Source organism: Cololabis saira, chromosome 4 (genome assembly GCF_033807715.1).
Source record: "Cololabis saira isolate AMF1-May2022 chromosome 4, fColSai1.1, whole genome shotgun sequence".
Taxonomy (NCBI): domain Eukaryota; kingdom Metazoa; phylum Chordata; class Actinopteri; order Beloniformes; family Belonidae; genus Cololabis; species Cololabis saira.
The window spans coordinates 24,466,784-24,479,765 of NC_084590.1; the positions used below are offsets into that span (position 1 = coordinate 24,466,784).

Genomic DNA, 12,982 nt, shown 5'->3' on the forward strand with positions numbered 1-12,982 from the left:
GATAAAAATGGAGTATGGCTGAGCACCGATAGACCAGGTGAGGAAACACCATCCTATGGGAGCCATCCACACCGAGAGCTGTCCAAGCTCACGACTACAGGGGACGCCGCCGCAGAGACCCCCCCGACCCAGACAGAGAGGGGCCCACACCACGACTATAAAGCCCTGGAGCAGGACCCCCAACTATCTAGGCCAGGACAGCAGGAGCCCCCTTTTCTGACTCTGACTAACAGCTCTCCACTCTCATCAGGAGTTCCCTTCTTGGATAGATCAGGAGAGGCATGGAGCACTGGCTGTTATAAAAGTAAGCACACTGCGATATATGAGCTGATGATACACGATCTTTCAAATTATTTTTATATCAACAGTTGCAATGCAATGGCTTATGCAAACGAAAGATTAACACAATGCTTAGATCATATTAAAAAAATTTGTGTATGTAAGTGCTGCATATGTAACACACCCATATACAGTCAGTCCGGAAAGTATTCAGAACGCTTCACTTTTCCCACATTCTTTTATGTTACAGCCCTATTGATAATAGGAATAAATTCTTTTTTTTTCTCAGAATTCTACACAAAACACCCCATAATGACAACATGAAAGAAGTTTTGATGCGACTTTTGTAAATTTATTTGTATGTATTGTCCTTTGCAGAGTACATTCCCTGCTCTCTACCAGACCCTTTGTTTGAGTGACTCAGACCTTTGGCTGTCCTTCTTGCAAAGCTCACAGTGTGAACAGGAGATCCCACTCTCCATTGCCAAAAAGATTCTTCTCTTCCAACAGGTCTGCTGGTTTGCCTATTAATCTATTAAAAATTCAATTATTAGTTTTTATTCAGTTAAAGTTTTGATAGCTAGTTCCCTATGATTCCTACCTCTCAATCTTTGTACAAAAACATAGCATTGAATAGACTTAAAATATTTTACTGAAATCTCATAGCGCATTCATGGAATGTTTTGTACATTTTATATTTCAAACTTGTGTAGTGGATCAGTTCCATTGATGCACATGTACTGTAGAGACAGTGGAATGAATGAATAAATAAATGAATATAGAAAAACTAAAAGGATTTGAAAACTTGCTGGGGAGTTTGGATGGGGCATAAGCTTTCAGCTTACCATCAGTATGTCCTCAGTAACAGTCGATGAAATCTATTGTTTTTTTATAAGTAATATTCCCGAGTTAAATCAACCCATGGTCTATTATGGCATGTGGTTGATTGTTAATGTGTTAGGGATCAAAACTATATGAATCAAAGCTGTTTTCAGTTAGAACAGAATATATGTTTGCATTATAATGGCCATTAATATTAGCCCAGAACGCAACTAACCAGCATCAGTAAGTTGCTATTTCAACTTTGTGAGTGTATAAAGAAAGTGAAGAGAAAAGAAAGGGTATAAAATAGGTGTAAGTACAGTAGAAAAAATGCTGTCATGTTCAGTCTGTACCAATCAACTACCAATTGTCAGACATACGGCTGTCAATAGATGCAAAATCAAGAGGAGGGTTTGTGACCACTGTTTCCATAGAAATGGATAAGAACTTTTTTTGACAGGTCTACGGATTTTTTTCGATTCCTGTTAGAGGCTTAAAATGTTGGTTAGGCTTAAAATGATGTTGGTTAGTTGCCATCTGCCCTAACATTAATGTCCAGTTTGGAAATATTTTCCAATTAACACAAGACTGCTTAAATTAATGTAGTTTTGATCCCTAATTCAATTTTACACTCGTTCACTCTCTGACATTTCTCTTTAAAATGAGTTTTGTGATAACAATAGAAGATGAGATTGAATAAAGATTTACCTAACCTCAGTACTAAATATATTAATGACAGAAGACACCATTAAAGGCAAGAATTTGCACTTGATGGTGGAAAAAATGACACTTCTTTTCTTTGTATGTTGTTTGCTTTAAAGTGCCGTAGTATAAAAATAACATTACAATGCCTTTATTATTTTGATGTTTAATGATGTTTAACTTCTATATGAAAGCTGAATGGTTATTAGGTGAATATGATATACTATTTTGACATAAGTGAGTAAGATCGTTTGTCTTTCAAGTATTATTGAACACTTGCTGATTCTCTGTTCTTTTTAGCTTTTATTGGTTCAGGCAGTCAGACCTGACCGGCTGCAGAGTGCCATGACCTCCTTTGCTTGCCAAGCCCTGGGTAAGTTTTTCTTTTTGCAATTGCAATTCTTCTGCTACATTTATCTGTGTTGAAATGGACCTGGTCTTTGTTACAGTTCACTGCTGTGCACCGAAACACACATAGAGAATAAATGTGTGTTTCTTAATGAAACGCACATTAACTGCATGGAGTCACCATTGGCTAGACAAAGAAAAATTAGTATGAATATCCTCATATCTTATTGCATTGAATGGAATTTATTTATAGCTAAAGCATTTTACATTACTGAGTTATACTACAAGCCAATAGTCTGGACTCACTCTCCTATACCAATGATTGGGAAAGTGTGTCCAAAATTTTGGCTGGTAATGTATGTTTTAGAACCAGAACAAATCCAAATAACAACAGTCATTGTGGAGAGTCATTATATAAAGTTATTGCAATAAGCAAGACTGACTTTTTGCGCTGACCCTTTTTGCAAAAAAGCTGTACAACCCTCTGACAGGGAGCACACTGTTATATTATCGATACGTTGTGTACACTGTGTGCTTATGCAATATTCCTTTTTGGACAATCAGTGCTAGGAGCCTCCGGAGCCGCCCGTACCCGACAGCCAGCCCTATTTATCAGTTTATTCAGTTTCTTTGAGTCGCTGGCTCTGATGCTGCCGCCTGAACAGATGGCTGAAAAGAAAATGCCACAGACATATACAAGATATGGAAGATGGTACTGCATATACTGAAAGTCTTGATCTTCCCCAAAAAGTCCAGTCTCCTTTGTCCCTTCTTGTAGACGAGCTTGTTGTGGTATTTCCTGTCCAGGTCTCAAAGTTCTTTTGGTCACAGGTTGCCGCTGGACTATCTATGTTTGGGTAAAGCTGAAAAGTAAGATATATTATCTGAGTCTCCATAGATCACCATGAATGCACTGGGGTCACGTATATGAAGCACAGCAACAAAAGAGATATAAAAAATAATACAAATGAATTCTCTTGGTAGATGTACAGACAGAAATACAAATGAAAACTTGGAAATACAAATGGAAATCTGACGGTTCTATCCATCTGAACATGGCTAACACCGTCTCTTCTTAACAAGCAATGCAATCTCCTCTTGCAGCCTGTATAACACTGCATTCTTGATATTCTTGATTTGCCCTTCCCAGTTGATCAAAGAAAGCTTAAACTTCTCCTGGGTCTCTCTAATTTTTTTTTTTTTTTTTTTTTTTAACGAAAGAAGACAATCAGATATATAATGACATAATTTTAACTGATCAGTTTTGTGTATAACTGCAATATAATTATAAATTTCACAATGAGAGTCAAATTAATGTGATTGAGATGAAATAATGGGATATTAACAGTGTGAATGTATGATCCTCCTTTATCCTTTAATTATCTTGCTTGTGATTCTCGTAAATACTGTAGAGGAGTGCTTTATTTAGCCAATTCAAGCTGTCATCCCTGTAATCGACAGGAGGTGTTTTTTTTTTTTGGGGGGGGGGGGGGGGGTCTGCCATTTTTTTAACTTTTGCTATCCTGTTTTTGTGTTTCATTGCCTTTCCTTTTATGTTTTTCCTAATACTAGAAAATACACACAAATATGTATAAAGTATGCGCTGGTCACACAAACAGTTAAGATGTCTAAAAAGTGATTACTTTGCTGATTCATAATTCTGTCTAAATAATCGTAATTGTGTTCTCTGACTGAACTTTCTGCAAAGCTTTTATGTAGTGTCCAGTGAAACCTCTAACTAGGTGTTGAGATCTGTGTCAAAATAAAAATGACACATTTAGCCAAAGATATTTTGTCAATAATCAAAAAATGGGACACATATGCGTCACAGATGAGCCAAAGTTGCATGCCTTACCAGGCTTTCATTGTAAAGAAGACAGGCATCCGTACGCAAATGCACTTTACAATAAAAAGACCTCCATTAAATACGTTAATCATTTTACTTTACCTAAACCAGCCTTCATTCACCTCAACATTAATCGTAAACAGACATTCTATTCCTGTAGAAACAGGTAAAGGACGAGGTCAAAGTAAACTATCTTGAAAGGTCAAATGTTTATTACATTTCTTTATCTTCTCTACAATGGCCCTGACCCTGATACAATACAAGCTGAGGGTTATTTATTGCAGAAATTCCAACATGATGTTTTAGCATTGAAGGAGTCAAGCTAGACAAACAAAAAGTTTATTCTGGTGAATACTATACATGCAGCTGCAAACAATGAAAGCTGCATTTCAATGTCTGTCCCAGGAATTTTGACATTATTTGTTGCCTTCCTTTGTGAAGAGACACTAATCAGGTGTTATATATAAAAACTTTCAAAAACGTCAGCAACAGGAGCTCCCGATGTTTCCATTGTGTTTACTTGTTATGTGCTGTGGAATTGAGTCACGCCAATTTATTTTACATTTATAAAATGAGTTGTCAGCTGTGGTGAAAATAAATACTATTTATGTTTTTTTAATAACAGACATGTTGATGAGGAGAAAACATTTTAGCAAGGCCGGTCATAAAATAAAGACACCACAAGATCAAGTAACAGAAGCAACGAGTAACGTTCATTCACTCAAAACGAGCAGACGTTATGTGTTTCAGAAAAGAAGTCTACCACATGAATAAATGTGGCTACCTCGCTGAAAAATAGATGGAGGCCTTCCGACTTGTAGCCAGCTATGAGACTAGTGGCATTATTGGTAAAGGGTGACAAAAGACACCGATAAAAGCATACATGACCTTCTCACTTTTTTGACAAAATGAAAAAGGAACGGCTGCTCAGCATCTGGTCCCTTGTCAGGCTGCATCAACCACATCACTCTGAAATACTGTTTTGACCTCCTCTGCAATTCTGTGATACATAAGCAGATATTTAATTTAATCTCTGGCTGCCACTTAGAATAAAATAGAAATAGAGGACATGCAAGATAACAGGCTTACTGACTTCTTGTGTGGTGCTAGAAAGTCCACTGCCAAACGTTCCAACTATAACTTCCAGCTTCAATCATCTTCTAGCAAGAATTCACTCAAAGAAGTAAATGCTAAAATAAAATATTAAAAACTGGCAGTTGTGTCATTTGGAATGCACTCAAATTGGACTCAACTCACATTTTTCTTTAATAACTGACTGGAACGCTGGGGACTTGAGACTGGATTCTCACACGATGTTTGATAACTCAGTTGCAACATTGTTACATAAATCCTTAACATCCATGTGTATAACAGAAGCCTGTCAAACGTAGACGGACACCTTTGTCTCTCCATCAAAGCGTGTGTGTTTGAACACAGTTCCCCAGAGGACATTGCTTGCCATGTAGTAAAATAAAATGTATATGTGTATCACTGGAGCTGGTATTCTGATTAGATTAAGAACATTTGTTAAATGATTATTAAAAACTGATTACAACAATCATTACCTGCAATGAAATATGAGCATTATGAAGCTATTTTTGCATAATAAATTCTAGGTTGTCCAACTTTAGCTTGTCCTTTAATCTCATTTGGGAATAAAAGGTTGCTGTATACAGCGGGGCAAAAAAGTATTTAGTCAGCCACCAATTGTGCCAGTTCTCCCACTTAAAAAGATGAGAGAGGCCTGTACTTCATCATAGGTTCACATCAAGAATGGGGGGAAAGAATCCAGGAAATCACATTGTAGGAATTTTACTGAATTAATTGGTAAATTCCCCAGTAAAATAAGTATTTGGTCACCTACAAACAAGCAAGATTTCTGGCTTTCACAGACCTGTAACTTCTTCTTTAAGAGGCTCCTCTGTCCTCCACTCGTTACCTGTATTAATGGCCCCTGTTTTAACTGGTTATCAGTATAAAAGACACCTGTCCACAACCTCAAACAGTCACACTCCAAACTCCACTATGGCCAAGACCAAAGAGCTGTCAAAGGACGTGAGAAAATTGTAGACCTGCACCAGGCTGGGAAGACTGAATCTGCAATAGGTACAGTAAGCAGCTTGGTGTGAAGAAATCAAGTGTGGGAGCAATTATTAGAAAATGGAAGACATACAAGACACTGATAATCTCCCTCGATCTGGGGCTCCACGCAAGATCTCACCCCGTGGGGTAAAAATGATCACAAGAACGGTGAGTAAAAATCCCAGAACCACACGGGGGACTTAGTGAATGACCTTCAGAGAGCTGGGACCAAAGTAACAAAGTACCATCAGTAACACACTACGCCACCAGGGACTCAGATCCTGCAGCGCCAGACGTGTCGCCCTGTTTAAGACAGTACATGTCCAGGCCCGTCTGAAGTTTGCAAGAGAACATTTGGATGATGCAGAAGAGGATTGGGAGAATGTTATATGGTCAAATGAAACCAAAACAGAACTTTTTGGTAGAAACCCAACTTCTCGTGTTTAGAGGAGAAAGAAAGCTGAGTTGCATCCAAAAAATACCAAACCTACTATGAAGCACGGGGGTGGAAACATCATGCTTTGGGGAGGTTTTTCTGCAAAGGGACCAGGACGACTGATCCGTGTAAGGGAAAGAATGAATGGGGCCATGTATCGTGAGATTTTGAGTGAAAACCTCCTTCCATCAGCAAGGGCATTGAAGATGAAACGTGGCTGGGTCTTTCAGCATGACAATGATCCCAAACACACCGCCCGGGCAACGAAGGAGGGGCTTCGTAAGAAAAATTTTCAGGTCCTGGAGTGGCCTAGCCAGTCTCCAGATCTCAACCCCATAGAAAATCTTTGGAGGAGTTGAAAGTCCGTGTTGCCCAGCGACAGCCCCAAAACATCACTGCTCTAGAGGAGATCTGCATGGAGGAATGGACCAAAATACCAGAGACGGTGTGTGAAAACCTTGTGAAGACTTACAGAAAACGTTTGACCTCTGTCATTGCCAACAAAGGTATATAACAAAGTATTGAGCTGAACTTTTGTGATTGACCAAATACTTATTTTCCACTATAATTTGCAAATACATTCTTTAAAAATCAGACGATGTGATTTTCTGGTTTATTTTATTTCATTTTGTCTCTCATAGTTAAGATATACCTATGATGAAAATTACAGGTATATCTCATTTTTTTAAGTGGGAGAACTTGCACAATTGGTGGCTGACTAAATACTTTTTTGCCCCACTGTATGTAATGCATAAACTATGATGTCACCCTTTTCAGCAGTTTGCATAACACAACAATCACAGTGCATAATTTGTGAAGACATTTTGACAAGAACCACTCATCCATGTTTCTTCATAAACCTACAAACGGTAATCTTACACGAGCCTGCATCAGCTGGTCAGGTTTTGATAAAGCTAATTTTTATGGAGTTTTTATAGACTCCATTATTTTCTGATTTGCCTTCAAACAAGTGGCCTGTGGGAGGCTTAAAGCCACAATCTTTAGATCATCAGATTGACACGCTCCCCACTGAGATCAAAGGCCACTGCACATTTATGCTTCCAAGCTATTTTGCTGGTCTTACGTAGAATGTTTTGGAGCTGAATCTGAAGCCAGTGTCAAGTCATTTGCTTTTTTTCCCCCTGAGTTTTTAGCTCACACATGCTTCATGTTTCTGTCATTCCACACATTTTTACTTCTACTTCTCATGCATGTTTGCAAACAGTTTAGTGATTTTTACCACACAAGATTTGTTATCTGGGATATGGCAGTAATCCCCTTCATTGTATTTTGCCATCAGATCATTCATTTTGATAAAATGCCTTCCATCAAAATGTTTTATCCTGATAGCACACTGTAAAACTATTCAAACTCTGAATGTCTGCCTCCTACTAGTATGCTCTGCACGCTTTTGAAGCAATGGAAATTGGTGAAATAACAGTTCACTCCGCTTGCTTCACCAGTAAAGATCAGTGGGGTTGTCCCTGTAGAGGTCGTCAGTAATCGTGTAGCACTTGATTCTTCAAATGCCTGCCCGCTGCGCTAATGAAATGTGTGGTCAAGCTCAGGGTTGTTTTTACCAAGGTCAATTATAAAAATGTCAGATTTCTCAAAGCCACAGGGATGAGGACTCCTTGAAGTCTTTGAAATTACCAACATTTTGAACATCCGCATGCACATCCCCACAAATAAGAAGGTCCATTTGCTGCTAAGGACCTGTGATTTGCCGTCCAAATCCTGAGCGACTGATTAAGTGGAACCTTCGCTAAGATTGTTTTGTCAAATACTTAATTTGATCTACAGACATGATGATAGTTTATCACATAATTTATGTGGAAAATGAGGAGCCCTTTCCTTTCCTTTTGAGTTATGCTGCAGGGCTGACTCTGTGTCCATTCCTTTTTCTGTCAAAGTCCAAGCTTGCCATGGTCTCCAGTCAATCAAATCTACTGATCAAACATGAATCCTTTTAAATTCTTGCAAATGTTATTAAGTTTAGTTTTTTTTTCCCAAGTTACTAAAATTACAATTGCTACAAAACATATTCAGTTTGAGTTCTGCACCTATTTAATTATAGCATGTTGAGCATGTGTCTGTGTTTGTTCTGCAATAATATCTGAAAATGCCCCATGTCGATGTCAAACTCATGACTCTCTAATTAAAAGATTAACATGTGAGTTGTTTAGTGCTGTAGTTGGTGTCATTTCCCTTCAACAACAATACCTCCATAATGCACAAGTCAGCACGTAAACCTACCAGCACTCATTTAGAGCTCCAGTTATTGTAATAAACAACAATTATGTGTTTATTTTTATTTTTTTCAAAGTCTTGATACAAGACAGTGTACATCCAGGCAGGACTTCTTTTGTCCATCCCTTCAGATGTGAAACTAAGATCTGAACTAAGAACCTTCTTGTGTCGTCTTTCTCCCAAACTTAGAACTTACAACAAAATAAAGTGCATTGTATATATGTTTTTAGAGCTTGTTTTTAAATTTTGTTTTGTCTGATGCTTTAACTCAAGGCACTCAGGAAGTGAAGCAACAAAGTGACAGTAATATTTCCCCCTTCAACAAGAAATTGATTACTGAAGATCGAACATATACTGTAAATTAAATCTTAGTGGGAAACGTTAGTCCTATTGATGATGTGGGTATCATCATGATTTCATACAATTTCAATCCATTTGATCTAGCTCTACTAATGTGGAGATATATTAGCCCAAACTTGCATCTATAATTATTTGGCATTTAAAAACAAACATACATCACATCATACTGATTCTAAATTACTGTATCACCTTTTACTGGTACTTTAACTTGATAGTGTATTGTTTGTTGAATAATTTTGTGCAAAGCTCAAACTTCCATGTGGTAATTAATGCAGCAATTACTGCACCCATACGATCGTGTTAAGATTTTGTGCACTAAAATGTGCAATTCATCAATATAGGTATGCTTTCAAGCCATTATTTATTCATTCTTAAAAATGTTTAATAACTTGCCTTGAGTCCTGGACTCAGCTCGTCGCACCAATGAGGTGTAAAAAATAAGTACAGCTAAGTTTGTTGTGTCCGTGACTTTGAATATGATTGGCTCCAGAGGTTCCTTGTTTATGATAATGGCTTAGGGATTGTGTTGCTCAAATCTGTTCATTTGTATTTTTCTGTCATTTTGTTTGTTTTTGTGGATGCTGCATATTGGTATTGGTATGGTACTCTATATGCTTTTATGTCAAAGGCTCTGGGTGTCTAACAGGCTGTCTCGCATAATTTAGTTATATAAAAATATAAATGACATTTGTTTCGTATCTTTTTCTTGTTTGCTTTTGGGCTTTGGTAATAAAACACAGTCATGAAGAAAGGAAGGTTCTTGCACTCCTTGAACCCCTGGTGAACCCATTCACTAAATGTGTGTACAACACATGAGGGGGGTGGGATTGCATGTGGATCTGAATGAGAAATATGCGACACAGATGAAAAAAATAGAACATGCAAGAAGTAGATTTTGTGTGTATGTGTATGTGTTTTTGGCAGTAAATCAGTATGCTAATGAGGCATGGTCTGTAATCCTCTTACAGCTAATCTCATTCAATCCCTCCATTCCAGGCCTGGGCACTGCTCGCACACACAGGCATGCCTGAGTGAACAAAACACACACACACACTCATGCAGCATTTCTCAAAAAATGCAAAATCTTTTGCACTTTACAATAATTTTGATAGAGAGCTTAAAAGACTGACCTCAAACAACTGAAAGCTCATTATGTCCAGTGTTGTGTGTGGCCACATGTTTTCTCAGTCCTACCCTCTGCAGTAATGTTTGAGCGACAAGAAAGTGGCACTGTCATCGTCAAAGTGCATCTTTCCCATGATTCCTGATTGGGTTATAAAGGCCAAAGTGATCTTTGCGTTGCACAGGCAGAGGATGCCGGTCTGCACCTCGAATACTGATGATAACTAAGCCATATCAGTGACAGTTACATATATGTATATCTTTATCCATGCACACATTACGCAAATTACCTTTTTTTTTTTTCAAGTCATGTGGTCAGATGCCTTTTTTTCTTAGTGTTGCCATGGCGATTCACAAAGGTCTTTCTGAGGTTTGCTTCACTGAGAACTTGTGTGCATGCATGTTTGTGTGCTCCAGTGTAGTACACTGCATTTGGCAGCAGCCACCAGTTTAGACTGGGACATTTGTCTCATCCAGGGAGGACTACTGTGTGTGTGTGTGTGTGTGTGTGTGTGTGTGTGTGTGTGTGTGTGTGTGTGTGTGTGTGTGTGTGTGTGTGTGTGTGTGTGTGTGTGTGTGTGTGTGTGTGTGTGTGTGTGTGTGTGTGTGTGTGTGTGTGTGTGTGTGTGTGTGTGTGTGTGTGTGCACACACACAGTGGCGTGTGTGGGGGGAACATATCTGCATCTGCTGATACATTCACAAGCAGCATCCCTTAGGAATCTCTTAACACAGCCGCTGGTGTTGTGTGACTTATGTGTCACTTTTAACTTGTATCTGATATGCAAATCAATATATTACAGCAGGATTAAAGCAATAACTAAAATGATGCAAGGACGGTCACACACTTGAGCTCAGGCAGCAGAGCCTGGCCTCTCAACACCAGGGGCCTGACAACAGATTATTTTGCTATGTAAGGTTATTTCTAGTGCATACCTAGCACTCAATATGCAATGCAAATGCCCCCTTCCAATCTTTCTCACTCTTTTCTTCCTCATTTGTAATCTTTTCCTCTCTCCACTATCGCCCTCTTTCTATTCCCCCGATTCCCTATCCTTTTAAACCTCTAACTCTTTATTCTTGCCCTTCCTCTTTCTCCCACTACCACAGTATCTACCTGATCAGTGGTGCACTAGCTTTATTACTACTACTGTATTTAGTGGCTGCCCTTGTTTATTATTCTTGTTTACCCTCACTTTCCCCCCTGGTACCCTACATGCGCAGTATATCAATTTACTTTTACTTTTGATAACATACTGTAATGAATCATTGAGACATCCTATATATAGGTTTACAAGTTTCCACATTAAGAAAATGTGTCAGATCTTAAGGGATAAAAGGAAAGTTTGTAAGACATTTTACAAATCAATCTATCACAGTTCTCCATTGTTGTCTCATGTCCTTCTCCTCCTTTCTTCAGGTATGAGAGAGCTTTCCCCGCCCCCTCTGAATCTGCGGCGTCTCTACACTGAGACAATGGAGTGGGAGCCGGTGTTAATCATCATCTCTCCAGGGGCAGATCCATCCCAAGAGCTTGCAGAACTAGCAGCAGAAACCGTTGGCAGGGACAACTATCATGAGGTAGTGAATCAAGGAGTAGAAGGGTAGCAGTCATATTAGATTAAGAAGTTCAAGGACATAACAATCACCACAGCCAATCAAAAATACAGCTCAATGGGTAAAAATGATTCCTAACGTTATTTAAATTTTTATTGTAATACAATTATCAAGCATGTCCTGTAATAATTTTGCATGTGTGGAGTTTAACAGTTTCTAAAAATGGTAGCAACTGTAAAGAGAGAACAAAGTGTAGTTAAAATACATCTCTACAATCCTTAAGTCAAAATTAAAACATGTTTTTTTTTGTTTTGTTTTTTGAATGAATTTGTTTTAAATTGGTTGCAGCAGGAGATAACTACAAACCGGATTCGGTTGAAATTGGGAAATTGCGTAAAATGTAAATAAAAACAAAATACAACGATTTGAAAATCCTTCTCAACCTATATTCAATTGAATACACTACAAAGACAACATATTTAATGTTCAAACTGATAAACTTAATTGTTTTTTGCCAAATAATAATTAACTTAGAATTTCATGGCTGCAACACGTCCAGTAGAAGTTGGGAAAGGTGGCAAAAAATACTGAGAAAGCTGAGAAAAGCTGTGATCAGGCTAATTGGGAACAGGTGGGTACCATGATTGGGTATAAAAGGATCCTCCCCAAATATGCTCAGTCATTCACAAGCAGGGATGGTGCAAGGGTCACCACTTTGTTCACAACTTCGTGAGAAAATAGTTGAACAACATTTCTCAAAGCAAAATTGCAAGGAATTTTGGGAATTCAACATCTACGGTCCTTAATATCATCAAAAGGTTCAGAGAATCTGGTGAAATCACTGCACGTAAGCGCCACGGCCGGAAACCAAGACTGAATGACCGTGACCTTCGATCCCTCAGACAGCACTGCCTTAAAAACCGACATGAGTGTGTAAAGGATATCACCAAATGGGCTCAGGAAAACTTCAGAAATACAGTCAGTAAATACAGTTCGTCACTACATCAGTAAGTGCGGGTTAAAACTCTACCATGCAAAGCAAAAGCCGTTTATGAACAACATCCAGAAACGCCGCCGGGTTATCTGGGCCCGAGCTCATGTAAAATGGACTGATGCACAATGGAAAAGTGTTTCGTGGTCTGATGAGTCCACTTTTCAAATTGTTTTTGGAAACACTGGA

General features: G+C 38.5%; 1 protein-coding gene across 7 annotated transcripts in view; it reads left to right on the top strand.

The window, feature by feature from the left end:
• The window catches only part of dync2h1 (dynein cytoplasmic 2 heavy chain 1), a 138,980-nt gene that overhangs the window by 74,474 nt on the left and 51,524 nt on the right, over positions 1 to 12,982 (top strand). For all 7 annotated transcript variants that reach the window (XM_061719244.1, XM_061719238.1, XM_061719242.1 and 4 more), the window contains 4 exons: positions 251 to 304; positions 658 to 789; positions 2,104 to 2,176; positions 11,666 to 11,826. In XM_061719244.1, the coding sequence (XP_061575228.1) occupies positions 251 to 304; positions 658 to 789; positions 2,104 to 2,176; positions 11,666 to 11,826 (420 nt within the window). The remainder of the gene's footprint in view (positions 1 to 250; positions 305 to 657; positions 790 to 2,103; positions 2,177 to 11,665; positions 11,827 to 12,982) is intronic.